At 43.7% G+C, this 20,419-nt stretch overlaps 1 protein-coding gene across 4 annotated transcripts; it reads left to right on the forward strand.

Moving 5' to 3' along the window:
- The first annotated feature begins 2,361 nt into the window (after positions 1-2,361).
- On the forward strand, positions 2,362-18,979 carry LGALS3 (galectin 3). Of its 4 annotated transcripts, none has more exons than XM_025391060.1 (6): positions 2,362-2,442; positions 11,019-11,040; positions 11,695-12,012; positions 13,908-13,996; positions 16,218-16,383; positions 18,678-18,975. In XM_025391060.1, the coding sequence occupies exons 2-6, from the start codon at positions 11,023-11,025 to the stop codon at positions 18,831-18,833; spliced, it is 747 nt and encodes a 248-aa protein (XP_025246845.1). In that variant the 5' UTR covers positions 2,362-2,442; positions 11,019-11,022; the 3' UTR covers positions 18,834-18,975. The 4 variants fall into 4 exon arrangements, with proteins under 4 accessions (XP_025246845.1, XP_025246846.1, XP_025246848.1 ...); XM_025391061.1 differs by having other exon boundaries at positions 2,419-2,487; positions 18,678-18,979; XM_025391063.1 differs by lacking the exon at positions 2,362-2,442 and adding an exon at positions 3,929-4,074 and having other exon boundaries at positions 18,678-18,979.
- The last annotated feature ends 1,440 nt before the right edge of the window (positions 18,980-20,419 follow it).

The raw sequence follows: 20,419 nt of genomic DNA on the forward strand, positions 1-20,419 counted from the left end.
CTGAGCAACAAGAGCGAAACTGCGTCTCAAAAAAAAAAAAAAAAAAAAAAAAAAAATATATATATATATATATATATAGGCTCTGTTTTCTCCTCCAATTACTGTCTTTCTTTCTCTTTTCTGCTCATCCTTAAAGACTTTCCCTTTTTGTTCTCATCTTCATCTCCTACTCTTCTGGCTCTAACTGAAGTTCTTACCCAGTTTCCCTCCTGACCTTCTGGACCGCCACCTGCTTTCCCAAGGTTCCTCCTTTCCCTCCTGTGGAGATGCCTCTCTTAGAACCCTTGCTTTTATCAGGGGCCTACAATCTCTGCATCAGTAGAAACCAGCCAGCCTATTTGTTTGAGGGCTAACACTGCCTTGTGCCTTATTTCAAATAACACAGTGATCTGTACATAGAAGTTACTCAATGATATTTTAATTGATTTTATTAGGTTCCTTTTTACGCTTATCTTAGAAGAGGTATATGACTTTGGATTGGGTAATAAAGAGCTGTTTATTGCATGTGTACAAATTATAAATTTCCAGGCACACCTTGATCATATCAGGATCCTTTTGTTAGCTTTATGGGGCATGAAGTTGGCACCAAAGTATTCATGGGGATGCACAAGTAAGGAAGTGAAGCCAAAAGGATGTCTGATCATACAATCAGGTGTAAGCAAGCCCCCTAAGTAGCCAGGGCATGAACTTCGTCTATCTCCGAAATGAACAGAAGAAAAGGCAAGAGTGTGTTTCTTCCTTTGCCTCCACAGCGATTCATTTGGCTATCTACTTTTTTTTTTTTTTATTTATTACCAATGGCTAACCCTCTAAGGGTACCACGCCTGGCCATGAGACCTCATGACTCAAAGTCTTAAGATTTATAGCATTTTCCTTGGAGACCAAGGGCATTCCTGTGGGTGACACCTTTTTATTACCCAGAGGTTAGTCATTTACTATGGTGATCTATTCAAATAAATTGGTTGCCAGGCCACGTCTTCAGGTAAGAGTTCACACTTTCATTAAATAATCCCCAGCCACACTGTGACTTCTATGTGCAAGCCTAGAGGGGACAATGTTGCAGGAACAGTGCCAGCCACTAAGACACTTTCAAATTTATCCTAGAGAATGCCAAGACAGCTTCTCAATTCCATCAAGTGAGTCCCTTACAGGAACATATCCCTAAGCTGAAAAACTGCAGGAAATAATTTATCTTTATGTTATTAATTGGTTACTATAAGGGCTACAGGAATTATTTAGGAACCAGATGATAACTGGTTTTCTCCATAGGTTACATAAGCCGGTTCCTGCAAAGATTCTTCCCCTACCCCCCTTAATTTTTTTTTTTTCCTCAGAGATCCTTGTTTTGACCTGCAAGGATTCTTTGACCTGGTGCTTTTCCAGATAAAGTTTAAGAGTCAGGATTTCTGGATTTTGTTCCTAGACATGAGTGAGCTTGGATAAGTAAATCATTTTCTCATTTAGTCTGTTTGGGCTTCTGTAACAAAATATCATAAACTGGGTAGCTTATGGATAATATACATTTATTTCCCACAATTCTGAAGGTCGGGAAATCCCCAGGCCAGCAGATTTGGTGTCTGGTGAGGGCCTGCTTTCTGGTTCACAGAGGGCGCCTTCCGGCTGTGTCTTCACATGGTGGAAGTGGCAAGGGGTCTCTCTCCGGCCTCTTTTATTAGGGCACCGATCTCATTCATAAGGACCCTGCCCGTATGACCCAATCACTTCGCAAGGCCTCCACCTCCTAACACATCACCATGAGGGTTAGGATTTCAACATATGAACTTTGGCGGGATATAAACATTCAGACTATAGCACCCTGAGAGTAAAAATGAGTTAATAATACTTATCCCTTTCTTCCAACAAAAAGATAAGGTGAAGTTAAAAGGAGGGTATATAATAATGTGAATTTCCTGTGCAAAATGTGTTAAAGAGTTGTCTGATTAATTGCTTCATAAGAGAATTGCTTTAAGACTAGGCCTATTGATCTAGAATAAGTAGTCAATTTGTAGTCAGTTCCCTAGGCAATAGACATTGAAAAGGTTTTTGGTTTTGTATTCTACAAATAAAGCAACCTATTAATTGAATTCCCCTCAGTGAATTCTTCACTCAGGTGATTCTGGAGAGGGCGGGGGAGAGACGCGGCCGCAGCCCAGGCCCCCGGAGCGCCACGGAACCGAACGGTGGTGGCGGAGGGCGCGCCCCTCAGCCCGCGCTCTGCCTGTCGGGAGCTTCCTGGTCGCCCCTGCGGCGGCGGCTCGGGGTGTCAGGCGGACGCGGGGCTCCCCCAGCATGGTCCGGGGAGAGGCTGGGCTGGGCAGGGGAGCCGCCCCGCCTCGGGAGAGGCGGGCCGGGCGGCGCTGGGAGTATTTGAGGCTCGGAGCCACCGCCCCGCCGGCGCCCGCACCTCCTCGTTAGCAGCCGTCCGGAGCCAGCCAACGAGCGGTGAGCGGCGCCGGGCGCTGGGGACGCGGCTCCGGCCGGGCAGGGGTGAGGGCGCCCGGGTGCTGCTTGGGGCGCGGCTCGGAGGGGTTCGGCTCCCCGGGACCAGGCCGGGACGCGCGCGGAGAGCCCCACAGCCTGTGCTCTGCCCTCCGGGTGCGGGGCGGCGGGCCTGGGGCGGTCGCCTTTGATTCTTGAGGGCGCTGGCGCTCGGGAAAGGTTGGCAGCGCCTTCCGAGACCCACACACGTCCCCGCGGCGGCACGGGCCACCTTCTGCGGAGCCTCGGGGGCTTCACCGCCGTCGCACCTCCGCCGGCTGCGCTCTGCGGCCCCGGAGTAAGCCCCATCCGGTGAAGAGCCGCGGTCTGGTCACCCCAGTCCTGCCAGGTCCAGCCGCGAGGGGAGGCGGAGGGACTCGCTCAGCAAACCAGACGGCCGCTCCAGTTTCTCTAACTGGGATTGGGGCCGGGTCACCCTTCCCCAGAGCTCGGCCGCGGGGGAGCGAAGGGACTTCTGAGGACTGCATAGGGCGCCTCCCGGGACCCACAGCTTGGCTCGCCCGGCCCCTTTTGAGCATCAGCTGAGGCTGGACTCGGAGGAGATCTCTCTGTGGGGCGCGAATGAGTTCTTCCACGAGGACCAGCTGCGGCCGGGCTGCAGCCGCTCTCTGGTTGCTGATCCCACAGAAATGGTGCTTGCCCCATGGCCTGAGTGGGCATGACCCGGCTTAGCGAAGACTGCAAACTCTAAGCTTTTCCGAATCAAATGCCCCTCCCTGCCCAGACTGTCTGTGCCGAGGAAGTGTTGGGTGTGGCAGAATGTTGGTCCTAGTGTGCAGAGCCCTAGTGGGGGACTCCCAAAACATGTATGAGAGTTTATTCTGAATTATTGGGTGCTCAAATAGAAACACTAAAACGATTGCCCTCTGAGAAGTAGGCGCTAAGGGCCAGGGAATCGGGGACGCATGGTGGAGGCTGGGACTTAGGCTTCAGTCTTACCCTTCAAGTTAGCCATGCCGATTCCACAGACTGCGGAATGTTTGTAAAGTGACTCTGGGAGTTGGGTTGCTGCACAATGAGGACACCTGGACCTCAGTGACCCAGGCTGTTTCTAGGATTGTGGGAAAGGAATGGGAGAAGGCTCAGTTAATTCTGAAGAAAATGAGGCTGATACAATGAACCACTTGGGCACAGAGCTTGAGAAGAAAAAGCTGTCGTCAGCTTCCAAAGTTCTGATTTGTTTACTTCAAGGTTTTTGTTTTTTGTGTTTTTTGTTTGTTTTTTTGAGACTCAGTTTCACTCTTGTTGCCCAGGCTGGAGTGCAATGGCACGATCTCGGCTCACTGCAACCTCCGCCTACTGGATTCAAGCAATTCTCCTGCCTCAGCCTCCCGAGTAGCTGGGATTACAGGCATGCGCCACCATGCCTGGCTAATTTTGTATTTTTAGTGATGGTGGTGGTGGTGATGGGGGTGTCTCTCCATGTTGATCAGGCTGGTCTCGAACTCCTGACCTCAGGTGACCCACCCGCCTCGGCCTCCTAAAGTGCTGGGATTACAGGCCTGAGCCACTGCGCCTGGCCTACCTCAAGTTTATAAACATTTCATGCTAGGAAATTGTGTGTTTCCATGAAAGGTAAAGTTGAATAATGATCATTTACTTTTCTCCAACAATGGTCTCCCTTTTAGACATTGACTCTAAATCCTTAGGGTAGGGTCTCTCATTCTAGGGATGATCATACCCCATCCTTGATCTTTGGGGGATTTAAGCAGCTTCCTAAATTCATATTTAGAGGTGACATTTAAAATCAGCACTTAGTCCAGATTCTGGGGAGAAGTTTGATGATGGTCCTTGAATATTTAGCACTTAGAAGTGCTAGGAGGATGCCTCACTAAGTTACGTAAGAAGCAGAAGAGGACGAGTACCGCCTGATGGATTGACCCTGAAAACTAGTTGTGTCCAAGTAGAATAGGTGTCTTGCTCTGTTAAGGGGTCTTTAATCTATGATAGTTCGCTGTGCTACAAATATGCATAGGTGCTTTATAAAGACTTTTCACTTAGTGAGGTCAAGAGGCTAATGCTGGTCTCATGTATAATTTAGGTACATTTTTACATAGAACTTTCATTAGCCAGACTATAAACCTTAACTGCAGCCGAGACCTATGTTCATGTAGTATGCCTTCAGAATCTCGTGTTGACCTTAAATGCCAAGTGACTTGTAAACCTATGTACTTGATACTTGTGGTAACTGATCTCAAACATAGCTCTTCTTTCCTGTCGTTTGGGACACAGGCTCCCACTCAAGGGTAGCTCCTTGTGTCTGGTGCCTGAACTGATCTTCTCATTAAATTCTGAGTGGGTAACTTGAGAGCCAGGCTAGGCAGTGCTTGCTGTATACTTCCAGTTCGCTATTGACTAAGTGTCATGTGTTCTCTTTTGACCCCTGTTCAGCTTTTCCATAGTGGGAAAAAATCAGTCACTGAGAAGCAGAAAGTAACTCTACCTTCCTTGATGCCAGGGAGCTATGATGAGAAAGAAATCCTAGGAAAGGACCAGTTCCCTTTATTCCAGCTTAGCATCACTGAATTTGTCTTTGGAAAATGGGCTTTCCTCAAGTCCTGCTCTGTGTTTCAGCAAGGACAGAAAGTAGACTGCCTCTTGTGCTACTTGAGGAGCAGTGTGGGGCAGTGCCTAGGGGCTCAGGAAATCGTCTTCTTCTGTTACGGCTTGCGTACAGGTCAGGGACCTTTATGAGCAGAAATTTCAGAAGTGTTCCTGGGAACCCAGACAACCAGACTGATTGCTGGGTGGGCCTAGAATAGCATAGCGCGGCTACGCTTTGTTAAAGGGAAAAGCTACCAGTTAACAACCGATTAAAATGGTCTGTATTCTAACTCATGTTTAAATTCCTTATTCCAAAGGTACACTGAACTGCTTACTGTAGGTGTTTACAAATGTGGAGACCCAGCTAGTATTTCTCTACTTTTAGTTTATTTTTTGAAGTGTTGTTTTTTTTTTTTTTTTTCCCCTCTGACTCTTCAAAATTCTCTGATCCTGGAAACACCAGGATGGGGTTCACATATCTATAGTGTCTGTAGAGTGGGAGGATTGCTGACATTTGATTGTATGTCTCTCTCTGTAAACTACTCATCTGAAAAGAAAAATGAAAAAAATTTTCAGGCAAGTAAGGATGATATTTATCTGAATAGATGTCTTTTTTGTTTTCCTGGAAGTTTTGAGGTTAATAATCTTGATTTCAAAACAGCATCAGTTATAATGCTTTTTTTTTTTTTTTTTTTTTCCTTTTTTTCTTGAGATGGAGCCTTGCACTGTCTTCCAGGCTGGAGTGCAGTGGTGCCATCTTGGCTCACTGCAACCTCTGCCTCCCGGGTTCAAGCAATTCTCCTGCCTCAGCCTCCCTAGTAGCTGGGATTACAGGTGCCTGCCACCACAGCTGGCTAATTCTTTGTATTTTTAGTAGAGATGGTGTTTCACTATGTGGGCTAGGCTGGTCTCGAACTCCTGACCTCATGATCCTCCTGCCTTGGCCTCCCAAAGTGCTGGGATTACAGGTGTGAGCCACTGCGTCCGGCCTATAATGCTTTTCAAAAAAGAAATCTCATGGTTGGAAGTTGACATAATCAAAACCGTACATACCCAATTTTTGGAAAAGTACACTTTATTGGTTAAAATGTGGTTATAATTAGCAAAGTGACTACACAAAATGGCATTCTTGTATTAAATATTCAATATTATTTTGTGCTTGAATGAATCACCCAGTTAGTTTTCTGACCAAAACACAATCCTTTTAAAATTTTGTTTACAATTTCAGTGTGTTATGTAGTTACAGATGAGTCAGAGAATTAATTTCCCAATGAAGTAATTAACACTTTCAAAGGACTGTACTTTAAAATTTCAAAGTGTTATATTTTCTATTGGTGTAGAATGAGCCTAAATAAGGAGTAAAAAGACACGAGCCCTACTCCTTGATCTGCCAATGACAGATGACTTTGGGCCACCATGTTCTCTCTCTGAGCCTCAGTTTCCTTATGGTGAGAACACAGGAGTCTCCCCCTTATTTTCAGGGGATGCATTCCAAGACCCCCTGTGGATGCCTTCAACCATGGATAGTACCAAACCCTATATATACTGTTTTTTTGATCTGATAACCAAGCCTGCTACTAAGTAACTTGTGGGTGGGTAGCATCTGCAGTGTGGATAGGCTGGACAAAGGGATGATTCATGTCCCAGGCTGGACAGCGAGATGGCAGGACAGTACAAGATTTCACCACAAGGATTGTCATTATAACTAAAATAGATAAGGTATGTGAACATGCTTTATAAGCTGAAAAGCACCACACACATGCCAGGTTTTGTTCTAGTGGCCTTGTCTAATATGTCGAGACAGAATCTATACTGCTCTCCGAGGTGGTGTTGAAACAGTGGAAATGCAGTGAGAGCTACTTTGTTTCCCAAACTGGATTTGGTTAGATTGGAAAATAAACTAAACATGCTTGAGCGGAGGCTTTGAAAAGAATAAATATTAAATTATGGAAATGCCTTCTTTATTTGACTTTCTGGTTGGAATCAGCCTTTGAACACATCTTAATTTGAATAGAGTGATGTTAGGACCCTTTATAAAGCAAATTCAGGCTAGTTTGAACAATTGAAACTACCTTTTTGGTTTTGTGGAACCACGTGTGTACATTCATGTAGGGATACACTGCTAACTAGCTAGATTGGCGGTCCTCAACTAGCCATGATTTTGCTCCCAGGGGATATTGGCAATGTCTGAAGACATTTTTTTTTCCTTTTTTTGGTAGAAACTGGGGTTTCGCTATATTGCCCAGGCTGGTCTTGAACTCCTGGGCTCAAGCAGTATTCCCGCCTCAGCCTCCCAAATGACTGGGATTACAGGTGTGAGCCACCTCACCCGGCCTGAAGACACTTGGTTGTCACAAGTTGGAGTGTGGTGTGCTGGAGTTCTGGCAGCATATGTAATGAAGTCAGCAATGCTGCTGAACATCCTATAGCGCACGGGACAGCGCCCCACAGCAAAGCATCTGACCTGAAGTGTCAGTGGTCCTGAGGTTTACAATAAGCTCCTGTGCAATGAGGACATTTAAAAGAAATCAAAATGTTGATAACATTATTGCTGGGTCTTTGATATGTTGCCTTAGGCTGGAAGAAGTATGTGTAATTAAAGGAACTAAGCTTTCTGCCCACCTTGAAGTTCAAGATTGTTTCCTACTGGCATCCAAAATGAGGGAGACTTTCTTTTCCCGAATTAAAAATTTTCATTTATTTTCCTTTTCTGTAACAACTCTTCTCTCAAGTTCCCCCTCCTGTAGCAACACAGTTTCTTATACAATAGTGTGGCAGCCTTTTGGGGAAGGAGGCACATGCAGAGGAGCTCACAACTTTTGCTTTAAAAAGCCAAGCACTACAGGATGTAAAAAGTAAATGAAAGATGCAGTAACCGCTGGAGTCACTGTGACTTCCCTGTCAAGCTGCCAGCAGTTCTCTAGGTTGGAAAATGGGCATGGTCATAACCTAACCACTTCTGAATAGGTTTCAGAATGACCATGTTCAAAAAGAGATGTGTGGCTGGATGTGGTGGCTCATGCCTGTAATCCCAGCACGGTAGGAGGCTGAGGTGGGAAGATCACTTGAACCCAGGAGTTTGAGACCAGCCTGGGCAACATAGTGAGACCCGGTGTCTACGAAAATAATAACTCAGCTGGGTGTGGTGTTGTGTGCCTGTAGTCCCAGTTACTTGGGAGGCTGAGGTGGGAGGATCACATGAGCTTGGGAGGTGGAGGCTGCAGTGAGCCCTGAAATCATGTCACTGCACTCCAGCCTGTGCAACAGAACAAGACCCTGTCTCAAAAAAAAAGAGGTGCAAAAATATTTTAGTCAAAGGTAATGTCTGACTATAATATAAATAATAGCAGTATAGTACAGGATGAGCATCCCCAGAGCAGAAATCTGATATGCTCCAAAATCCCAAACTTTTTGCATGCCTGCATGATGCTCAGAGGTAATGCTCTAAAGAAACGCTCACTGGAGGTCTTGGATTTTGGCTCTTCAGATTAGGGATGCCTAACTGGGTATATGGACATATTCCAAAATCTAAAAAAAAAATGGAAATCAGAAACACTTCTGGTCCTATTTCAAATAAGGGATACTCAACCTGTATAAAATATCCAGTGTGTATAAATGAAGCATGTTAAGCTCTAGGAGGAGCTCTGCCTGTTTGAGTTTTACCACAAAAAATGTAATATTTTGTGCTTTTCTTTCTTTCTTTTTTTGAGACGGGGTCTCGCTTTGTCACCCAGGCTGGAGTGCAGTGGTGCAATCACAGCTCAGTGCAGCCTTGACCTCCTAGGCTGAAATGATCTTCTCACCTCAGCCCCTCAAGTAGCTGGGACCACAGGCTGCACCACCACACCTGGCTAATTTTTGTATTTTTCTTTTTTTTTTTTTTTTGAGACGGAGTCTCGCTCTGTCACCCAGGCTGGAGTGCAGTGGCCGGATCTCAGCTCACTGCAAGCTCCGCCTCCCGGGTTCACGCCATCTCCTGCCTCAGCCTCCCGAGTAGCTGGGACTACAGGCACCTGCCACCTCGCCCGGCTAAGTTTTTTTTGTATTTTTTAGTAGAGATGGGGTTTCACTGTGTTAGCCAGGATGGTCTCGATCTCCTGACCTCGTGATCCGCCCGTCTCGGCCTCCCAAAGTGCTGGGATTACAGGCTTGAGCCACCGCGCCCGGCCAATTTTTGTATTTTTCATAGAGACAGGGTTTTGCCATATTGTCCAGGCTAGTCTTGAACTCTTGGGCTCAAGCAATCCGCCCACCTTAGCCTCCCAACGTGCTGGGATTACAGGCATGAGCCATGCCCAGCCAATATCTTGCATTTGAATCAAGTAGTGGACATTTATTGAATCCCTTGGGGCAATGTCATTTCTAAAAGTGATTGAGTAAATATCACAGGTAGGCAATCAAGGATATTCTGGTTGTTTCAAGGTCTACGTAATTCAGGCCATGGCACAGGTGATCCTGAGCTTAGGAAGAACTCACTCATGCCTCAGGGGCCCAGCTGCCCTCCTCCCCTCACAGCTGGAGCACCTGCAACAGCTGTGAAGCATCTTGTGCTTTAGGAGCCTTGACATGGGAAGGAACAGGAGAAAGCAGGATTGATGTCTCCAGACCACCCCTTGTGGCAGCTTTGGGCAAGGCAAACCCTCTTTGGTAGCATCTTACACCCAAATATTTTTTTCTTTCACGTTGCCTGAATTTTTTCACCTTAGTTTGTTGTACTACCAAAGATTTTATTTGGAATAACAAGTACCTTTTAAAAAAGAAAGCACATACAAACTTCAGCTGCCCTTTGAGGCTTAGCTCCAACAGCACCTTTCCTTTCCTTCTTAGAAGTAAGCTTTCTGCGTTTGAATTCCTACAGCACACATTCTGACTCATAGCATTCGTGACTTGTTATTTCACATTTCCATGGATGCATCTCATCTGCCTTGCTGGACTGTGGGCCCTTTGGCTTTTTTTTAAATTCTTAATCTTTATGGGTACATAGCAGGTATATATATTTATGGGGTACATAAAGATGTTTTGACACAGGTATGTAGTGCATGATAATCACATCACGGAAAATGGGGTATTCATATTCTCATTTATTTGTGTTACAAACAATCCAAGTATACTTTTAGTTATTTTCAAATGTACAATGAAATTATTGACTATAGTCACCCTGTTGTGCTGTCAAATATCAGGCCTTATTCATTCATTGTAACTATTTTTGTCACGCATTAACTATCCTCACCTCCCTCCCACTCACCCACCCCCACTACCTTTCCCAGCCTCTGGTAACCATCCTTCTACTCTATACCTCTGTGGGCTCAATCGTTTTGAGTTTTAGATCCCATGGCCCCTTTGACCATGCAGATCATGGCCTATTCATCTTCGCACCTAGACAGGAGCCTGCGCAGTGCCTGACCAAGAGCAGGCATAAGTGTGTGCAAATAGAGGAATAAGTAACAGGGCAGCAACTATGTCTGGAGGTCATTGTCTTTCCTGTCTCAGTAGCAATCAATCACTGCTGATCTTCAAAAACCCAGAGGAGGGGATGGGGCAGTTAGTGGGGACAGAGGGCAGATGGGCAAGATGAACACACCAAACCCTTTATTAGGGGTAAGGAAGGAAGGTGAAGAAGAAACAAAGAGAAACCATGACCGTTTACATTTTTCACCTGGAAAAGGGACAGGACCTTTTCTTCCTCCCTGCCTCCTCCTCCCTCATGCATTGTATGGCCTCTTGGTCTCAGGATTCAGAGCACAGGCTAGTGTGATGGAAGTTTAAACTTGTGAGTTATATTTAACTCACAATCTAGCTGGAAAGCATCCCTGCCCCTTGAAGAGATGTTGTGTGGTCCCACACTACTGACTTAGGCATAATGCCTAGAGATTGACTAGAACTGCACAATGAACTAGTGGTGAGGTTCAATTTAATGGAAATCGGTAAAAGCTTTCAGGATCAAATGATAACCTTTGTCTCTTTCTTTCTCTCAGGAAAATGGCAGACAATTTTTCGGTAAGTGTTTTATGCCTGTTTCTTACCCTCGATCAACTCCACATGGTTGAGGGTTGGGGGTTTTGTTTTTACCATGACTTTCCCTTTTCACTCTCCCACTGTGTGGCTTCCCCTAGACTCATTTGTCCAACGAGGGCTTGTGAGCTGGAGCCTTGTTTTTCCAGCAGCAGATTTGGGAAGAAAGCCAGGCAGAGCAAGGCCTGGGACTAACTCACAGTAACCCTTTCACCAAAAGGCCCAGGGCGGAAGGGAGTGGACTCTGCTGGCAGGAGCTGAGAAATCCTCTGAGTAGCGGGAAGCGCGGTACAGTCTGGGCATTCTGATGTTTGTGATTGTTTTTCTCACAGTGATTAAAAAATATGTGCTGTAACTAGAGGCGCGCTAGCTCCTGACTTGGGCTAATTATGAAAATGCAGCCCTCCCTGATCTGAGACGTTGGGAGGCAAGAACAAAGTGAAAAAGCATATGTAACCCCAACGTCTAATTTTAGTCTTAGACACTCAAAACTATTAACAAGTGGAAAAAGTATAATGATATGCATGTAATGCCTTTGCCATATTCCTCTCCTTCTTAGATCACATATTCCTATTTCCCTGAAAATTCTGCTTTTGAGAATGCTTTCTGTCCTGTAATTGTTTATGTCTTTCTTTACAGCTCCATGATGCCTTATCTGGGTCTGGAAACCCAAACCCTCAAGGATGGCCTGGCCCATGGGGGAACCAGCCTGCTGGGGCAGGGGGCTACCCAGGGGCCTCCTATCCTGGGGCCTACCCTGGGCAGGCACCCCCAGGGGTTTATCCTGGACAGGCACCTCCAGGCGCCTACCCTGGAGCACCTGGAGCTTATTCCGGAGCATCTGGAGTCTACCCAGGGCCACCCAGTGGCGCTGGGGCCTACCCATCTCCTGGACAGCCAAGTGCTCCTGGAGCCTACCCTGCCACTGGCCCCTATGGCGCCCCTGCTGGGCCACTGGTGAGATGGCATTCCTCCTTTCATGTACTTGGCATGCAGAGGGCTTCAGGGAGACCCTGAGCTTTAAACTTGCTGTGACAGCCACTTCTCAAGGGCCAGCCATGGGCGTATGTTGGTAGAGTCGAAAAATTAAGTGTTCATGTTGAGCTTATTGTGTGTGGTTAGTATAAACAGAAGGTAATGAATATTTTGAAGGCACTGATAAAGCTGCTTATGAATATAAACCAAAATTGTAGTAATGGAGAACATTTTGGTTATTATTAACACTTACTGAGTACACGTCAATAATATGCATCTACCTGGATGATCTGATTTAACCCCATTACCACCCTATAAGATACTGTTAATAACCCCATTTCACATGTGGGGAAATGGGGCAATACAGAAGTGATATAATTTGTCCAGGGTCATTGAGCAAACAGGTAGAGGAAGCAGGGTAATCTGGTTTTGAAAAACCTTCTAAAGATAATTTTGTGATCTAAGGGTTGAATTTTCATGCAAATTAAAATATGTCTTAGCAAGTGAATTCTAAATGTAAAACATAACTCCGTGGGGGATCCAGATACATCTCAGCCACAGGATCCTTCCTTTCCAGATTTATAGTCTAGTTAGATGATAAAACATATAATAAATATGAGGAAAGAGCTAAGTACCAGTGTGGGATTAGACCATTTCAGAACTATGCAGAAGATGGCACAAGATAGCATTGTTTCCTTTTAGGTCAGTTCAGAGTAGAAAGACTTGGGGGAGTGGGTGGCATTGAGATGGGCCTATACCAGAGATGGTTAGTCTGTTGCAGAGAGAGGGGGACATGAAGGCTGTGGAAAGGAACAGGCAGATGTAAGAGAGATGACAGAGGAAGAACCCCCAGAACCTACTGATTATGTCTTAGAAGACATAGAAGACTCTGACTTTTCAAGGCTGAGCAATTAGAGCCATCAGCAAAGCTTTAGCCCAAACTGGGAACTCATGAAGGGGAACTGATGGGGGAGGGGGAGGGAAGACCATTCTAGTTCACACTTGTTGAATTTGAGGCACTAGCAGCAAATCCAGGTGGGAAGAAGTACAGGACTAATACACATCAGGACTAGAAAGAAAAGATTTGGATAGGCTGGCTGTGGTGGCTCATGCCTATAATCCCACCACTGTGGGAGGCTGAGGCAGGAGGATCACTTGAGTCCAAGAGGTCGGGGCTGCAGTGAGCTATGATCACACCACTGCACTCCATCCTCAACAACAGAGACCTGGATTTTTGAAACCTTGTCTCAAAAAATGAAAAGGTTGGGGTGATAGTTAAACCCAGAGGGAAGCCTTAAAAAGGGAAAGAAAAGAGGCCATAAATAAATAGAGCTTTGGGGATATTCACAGTACCTTGAATGTAGATGGTCAATAAACATTTGTAGAATGAACCTCAGTTTTAACAGTGTTCATTCTATAAATATTGAGTATCTGCCACGTGCAAAGCACTCTGCTGGAGCCATATGAGTACAGACCATATGAGAACCCACAAGCCCAGTATGTGATATGCTGCTTGCCCCCAGGAAGCAGAATAACCACAGTGAAGCAAGTTACATGACAGGGCCTTAAGAGTGATACAAAAATGTTAATGTTGATCACAAGATCTAGCTTAAGCCTTTCCAAAAAATAGCCAACATGAATGAGTAGATTGGGATGGCCATAGTAATAAGACTTACTGATGGCTTTCTTTTCAATTATTTGTACATGTAAGGAACCTTATCTCTTTGGCCCCTGGGCAAAGTGGCCTGAGAGTCTGGACAGATGGCATATACTAGAGTTATGTGTTTTTCACACATATTAATAGTAATGGAACTTCAGCAACATCGTTTTCTTTCCCTAAAGAAACATGACTCTCATATGTACTTGTTCATTCCCAGTCTGTGCCTTATAACCTGCCTTTGCCTGGAGGAGTGGTGCCTCGCATGCTGATAACAATTCTGGGCACGGTGAAGCCTAATGCAAATAGGTAAGGAGAGCAAAATTAACAAGCCTACCCTATTTGTAGACTGGTTTTTGAATAAAGAATGGCCTATTTTGATTTTTTTTTTCTTGCCCTGTCTTATGGTGCTATTTTGAATTTTAATAAAATTTTAAAAAACTACATATTTAGAATCTTGGCTATACCATCATATAGGATTATCCCATAAATCTGTACATATTCCCATATAATTTTGCTAAGCATCAGGGCACTCATAGTAAATGGTAACACACCTTATTCTATACTTTGATATGTATTATGTCAGCTAATCTCCATGGTTGAAGGCAGGATAAGGAATATTGCTTTCCCCTTTTTATAGACAAAACTGAGGCTCAGGTTCTACAGATGATCAGTGGCAGGCCTGGGAACCTGTCTTTTGATTAGATACTATTTGCTTATGGGTTTGAAGAGATTCTTCAAGTTAAAAACTTCATCATAATAAATCAACCTTTGCTATTGGAAGTGGTTTGATTGATGAGGTGGGCTAGGATGGGGTAAGGCTTTATTTAGGAAAATACATGCTAATTATGGCTGTCCTGGGCCACTTGGCCCTGGTTGTCACCACTGGTTATGTAGTATTTGCATATTATACAAAGAAGCTGGCCATGTCCTGAAACCATCCGGGATGCTTGCGCCTGAGTTTAGTGGAAGAATCTCTAGGTCTTATGAACAGTACCTAAATGGTACAGATTCAAGCCATGTAAACAGGTTTATGCAAGAATCCATAAACAGTCTCAGTGTCTGTCACCTTGCTCCACATCCTGCCATCAAGAGATGGACTTCACTTCTGATCTGATAATTTCACATTGAAATGCTCATTCGCTCCACCTCAGCCAGCCTCCCCTGTTTCTGCAATGGTAGTCACTATCCTAAGCCAACCCATCTTTCCACACAGCCTAGACAATTTCTGTAAGCACAGAACTTCCCCATACAATAATGCCCGTCTCATAGCAAATTACAAAATATATATATCCTCTATGTCCTTATCCGTATTTCCTCCCAACATCACATAGAACCCAGCACACCTTATTCTGTGCACACAGCACTCATGATTTATTAAATATCTGCTCTCCTCCTCCCACAACCCCTAATGCACACTGAATACCCAGTGTGGTATCCTTGTCTTGTTAGAGTCATTTCACTGGAAAGTTTAGTTCTAATAATGCTAGAGATGTAGATTGAGACTGGCAGATCAAAACTAATTCTGGTTGAAATGGTTAATGGTAGTAAACTAAAAAAACTTGCTTAGTCCTGCAAATTCTATATGACGAACTGCATAGAAAAAAAAAGTGCTTAAGGTGACAGAGATGACAACATTGTATATTTAGTCAAATGCAAATTCTATTGCTTTTTTTCCTTACAAATTTAATCACTGGAAGATCATTTGTGGTTGAATGTGACTTTTACTGGGTGAATCAAAATACAGAGAATCTTTGTTAGTTGGTCTCGAGTGCAGACCTGGCTTTAAAATAAGAATACCTACTGATGATTCTGGTGTTACTGCTCTATAGAGCACACTTTGAGAAACTCAGGGATGGGGTTAGTCAAAGAGGACTTGTGTTTGCATTAACATCCAGGGAGAAGGAACAGGGTCAAAAAGCTAAACTAGCAATTTCATTGGTTCCAGCTCACATCATAGAATGTTTACTACATTTACTATCATGACTTTACAACTTAGCAACAAGATACTGAATATTAACTACCTTATCTCATCCTTGCTGTTTTAGAGGAACTAGGGCTTCTGGTTAATTACGAGGAAGCCAGGCATTTGATGGCTGTTAACTATATAGCTGGCTTGCCTTTACCAGGGATTGAAAGCAAACTGGAAGAGCAGGAAAGAGATAACCATTATCTATAGTAAGGGATAAAGTATCCTCAGAGTGGCTCTAAACCTCTGTAAGAAAACCTCGAAGGGTTTTCATGAGTCTGTAAAGGAGGCATTACAGATGAATGGAAATATGATCGAAGACAATGAGGCAAAAAAATTCAACATATATTGTCTTGCTTACCTTTAGATTTTATGATAGTACATAGAATATCAGGCGTAGGATACTTTCCAGTTTGAACCCATTCTGATTTGCTTTCTGTTCAGAAAAATTTCCTAGGTACTGTATTATGAAATTATTTGCTTTTTAGAAAATTGTATTCTTTACTTCGTGTAGATATACAGTTTTAATCATTTTAATAACTGGTCTTTGGTTTAAAACAGAATTGCTTTAGATTTCAAGAGAAGGAATGATGTTGCCTTCCACTTTAACCCACGCTTCAATGAGAACAACAGGAGAGTCATTGTTTGCAATACAAAGCTGGATAATAACTGGGGAAGGGAAGAAAGACAGTCGGTTTTCCCATTTGAAAGTGGGAAACCATTCAAAGTAAGTTATTGCTACTATTATATATTGATAATGTGCATTTCTCATGAGGAATCACTCTAAAACCACAAAGCACTTGAAGTGAGTTTTTATCACCTGTCCTAAGGTGCCTAACCAGTGTATCTTCTCCCTGCCCAGGGGACCAGGCTCAGCAGGCTGAGAACATGGCCAGGAGTGGCACACTGCGCACTTCTTTCAGGCACCTCACCAGCATCACTGCTGCCACCCTTCTGAGTTTAAGCCTTTCTAGAGATGAAAAGAATATAATCTTTAACAAAAAAGGCAAAAGTCTTTATGGTACAGTTGTACTGCAACTTTGTTGCTTAAAACAACACAGTTGGGCTGGGTGCTGTGGCTCACGCCTATAATCCCAGCACTTTGGGAGGCTGAGGTGGGCGGATCACAAGGTCAGGAGATCGAGACCATCCTGGCTAACACGGTGACATCCCGTCTCTACTGAGAATACAAAAAATTAGCCGGGCGTGGTGGCGGGCACCTGTGGTCCCAGCTACTCGGGAAGCTGAGTCAGGAGAATGGCGCAAACCCGGGAAGCGGAGCTTACAGTGAGCTGAGATCAGATCGTGCCACTGCACTCCAGCCTGGGTGACAGAGCGAGACTCCATCTCAAAAAAAAAAAAAAAAAAGTTGGCATAGAGATCAAAACTAAATGTTTTTTATTCTAAAATTAAAGTTTTATGAAAAGTTTATAAATTTTAAAATTAACAAGGTTTCCTTTCCTTTACTCCTTCCCCCATCCTCACAAAGATTGCAATTTGATGAGTATCTTCCTAGTGTTTTCTGACATACAGCACGCTTTTTATTTGTAAGCACTGCTTCAACAAATATTAGATCCACAGCATTGAGTTAGGGTTGACTATAGAGTGGTAAATAAAACAGCTGGACTGTAAACTCTTCAACAACAGGGACAAATAAGGACCATAGTCTACATTTGGTGGACATCTTTTCATATCAGCATATTGTTACTTAATAGCTTTTTTTTTTTTTTTGAGATGGAGTCTCGCTCTGTCGCCAGGCTAGAGTACAGTGGCACGATCTTAGCTCACTGCAACCTCTGCCTCTCGGGTTCAAGTGATTCTCCTGACTCAGCCTCCCGAGTAGTTGGGATTATAGGCGTGTGCTACCATGCCCAGCTAACTTTTGTATTTTTAGTAGCGATGGAGTTTCACCGTGTTGGCCAGGATGGTCTCGACCTCTTGACCTCCTGATCCACCCACCTCGGCTTCCCAAAGTGCTGGGATTACGGGCATGAGCCACCACGCCCGGCCAATAGTATTTCATTTTTAGATGTGATAATTTAACTAGTACCCTACTGATATAAATTTACAGAATAGAAACCCTCCAACCTGGAAATGTTTTACTAAAATACTGTAATAACTATCCTTACAAATATTTTCTTCCTAGAAGCAAATCTTCTAGAAATCTTTGCTTTAAATATATATGTTTACAATTTAGATATTATCAAATTGCTGCTTCCAAAAAGATGTAGGAATGAACATCCACTAACTATTGGAAGAGTAGATTTCTCCTACCCTTGCCAAAACTGATTATCACCAATCTTTACAATATTTGCCAAAAGAATCCTACTTTTGTGTTTTTCTTTCAGGTGTTTTAGGCCATACCAGAACTTTTGGTTGTTTTGAGACAGAGTCTCACACTGCCACTCAGTCTGGAGTACAGTGGCACGATCACAGTTCATTGCAGCCTGTCAACCTCCCAGGCTCAAACGATACTCCCACTTGAGCCTCCTTAGTAGCTGAGACCACAGATGTATGCCACCCACACCTGGCTAATTTTTTAATTTTTTTTTGTAGAGATGGGATTTCACCATGTTGCCTAGGCTGGTCTCAAACTCCTGGGCTCAAGAGATCTGCCCGCGCCTTTGCCTCCCAAAGTGTTGGGATTACGGGCGTGAGCCACCACACCCAGGCTCTTTTAAGTTTTTATGCAGGCAAATCCTTACCCTTCACCTTTATGGCTTCACTTATATATCCTTGTAATAAATTTGTTGCTTTTAAAAAAAATCTGAATAACTTGGAATTTTTGCTGTAAAGTTACTTTCCCTGGATCTTAACTGGTCCCACGAATGATAAGGATGAAATGTTGGACATCCTGAGTTCAGGCCAGACTGGTTTGAAATTAATGGACTTTTTTTTCCCTTTCAGTTGACAAAAAATTGTTTCTATCATGTACATGAAACATGTATATATTGTGGAACGGCTAAATCCAGCTGACATATGCATTACCTCATGTAATAGTTTATGTATATGCCATTTCAGATACAAGTACTGGTTGAATCTGACCACTTCAAGGTTGCGGTGAATGATGCTCACTTGTTGCAGTACAATCATCGGGTTAAACAGCTCAATGAAATCAGCCAACTGGGAATTTCTGGTGACATAGACCTCACCAACGCTTCATACACCATGATATAATCTGAAAGGGGCAGACTAAAAAAAAAATCTAAACCTTACATGTGTAAAGGCTTTATGTTCACTGTGAGTGAAAATTTTTACATTCATCAATATCCTTCTTGTAAGTCATCTACTTAATAAATATTATAGTGAATTACCTGTCTCAATACGTCATTTAATTGGAGTGGTTTATTCTCGATAATGCACAATGGAAAAAATATGCAGCAATATTAATACTGCATTGGGGCCTCAAGGTTTCCTATACTTGTTAAAATCTTTTTCTTAAGGAGAGGAAGTAAATACTACCTCAAGATTCTCTCTTCCAGAATTTCATAAAAATCAGGAGATGTTCCAAGGAAATTATTCTCTCATTTTCCAGGAAATATGTTCAGGAAATGAGAATAGCATTAAGAAAAAGTTTACCTATAGATGACCTATAGACAATTATTGTTAGGATTCTGGTATATTTCTTGACTGCTTTTTAATCCCATTTCTCCTTCTAAACTCTAGTTTGCTGCTTTCAGATCAGTAATTTGATATCAATAAAGGAACATCTCCCTGGTTTTTATGAAATCTCTTACAGAGAAAAAAGGTATCTTATATAGTCAGCTTTCAAAATTTAATTGTTCCCATCGTCAACATTCTTACCCATGCCTTTCTACCCTTATTAGCAGCAAGCCCAAAGATTAATAAAATTCCAAAACTAGAATGTGGCAAAACCACTTCATCTTATAGAAGACCAAATTTTTTTTTTTTTTTTTTTTGAGATTGAGTCTCGCTGTCACCCAGGCTGGAGTGTAGTGGCGTGATCTCAGCTCACTGCAACCTCCGCCTCCTGAGTTCAAGCAATTCTCTGCCTCAGCCTCCTGAGTAGCTGGGATTACAGGTGCCCGCCACCATGCCCCGCTAAGTTTTGTATTTTTAGTAGAGACGAGGTTTCACCATTTTGGCCAGGCTGATCTTGAACTCCTGACATCATGATCCACCTGCCTTGGCCTCCCAAAGTGCTGGGATTACAGGCGTGAGCCACCACACCAGGCCCAAAATATTTTATACAATACTACCTTTTCACATCTGTTAAATTAGTAATTGTCACAGGTTGGGTTTCCCAGGAAGCAGAGAGATTAGATCTCAAGAGGCTTGTGAGGGAGTGTACTTGCAATCAGTACATGCGGGGATGGGAAAGACATGATTGGGTTGAGGGAGAAGTTGAGCAGCAATAACTTAGCCTACCCTATGGGAGTTCTGAAACTGGGATTCTTCAGAGCTGCAAGGGGGCCAGGCCTTTTTATACCCCCACTTTGATCAGTCACTGACTATAGGACAGCTGGGAAAGAGAATGTGACCTGAGATAACATGGCTCTCTTCAGCTGACACAGCACAGTCCTCACAAGGGATGTCAGCTGAGGGCTGCTGCCAGCAGCACTTCCTGCAGCTCAAGGAGTAAGTCCTCTATTGCTAAAGAGGGATGTGGGCAGCATATCATAGCATATTTCAAAAAATTCCTTACCCTAACATTTGGGTCTTGACTTCTACTCTTATTAAATAAATGGAAGAACATAGCTTTGGAGAAAAGAGAGAACTTGGTTTACACAAAATTACTTAAA

Source organism: Theropithecus gelada, chromosome 7b, assembly GCF_003255815.1.
Source record: "Theropithecus gelada isolate Dixy chromosome 7b, Tgel_1.0, whole genome shotgun sequence".
Classification (NCBI taxonomy): Eukaryota; Metazoa; Chordata; class Mammalia; order Primates; family Cercopithecidae; genus Theropithecus; species Theropithecus gelada.

Excerpts from the sequence above, each read along its gene's own strand:
- LGALS3 (XM_025391059.1), top strand. The coding sequence starts at position 6,528 with ATGCATTCCAAGACCCCCTGTGGATGCCTTCAACCAT. Across the intron at positions 11,041-11,694 it reads AAATGGCAGACAATTTTTCG|CTCCATGATGCCTTATCTGG; the intron begins GTAAGTGTTTTA and ends CTTTCTTTACAG. Across the intron at positions 13,997-16,217 it reads GTGAAGCCTAATGCAAATAG|AATTGCTTTAGATTTCAAGA; the intron begins GTAAGGAGAGCA and ends GGTTTAAAACAG.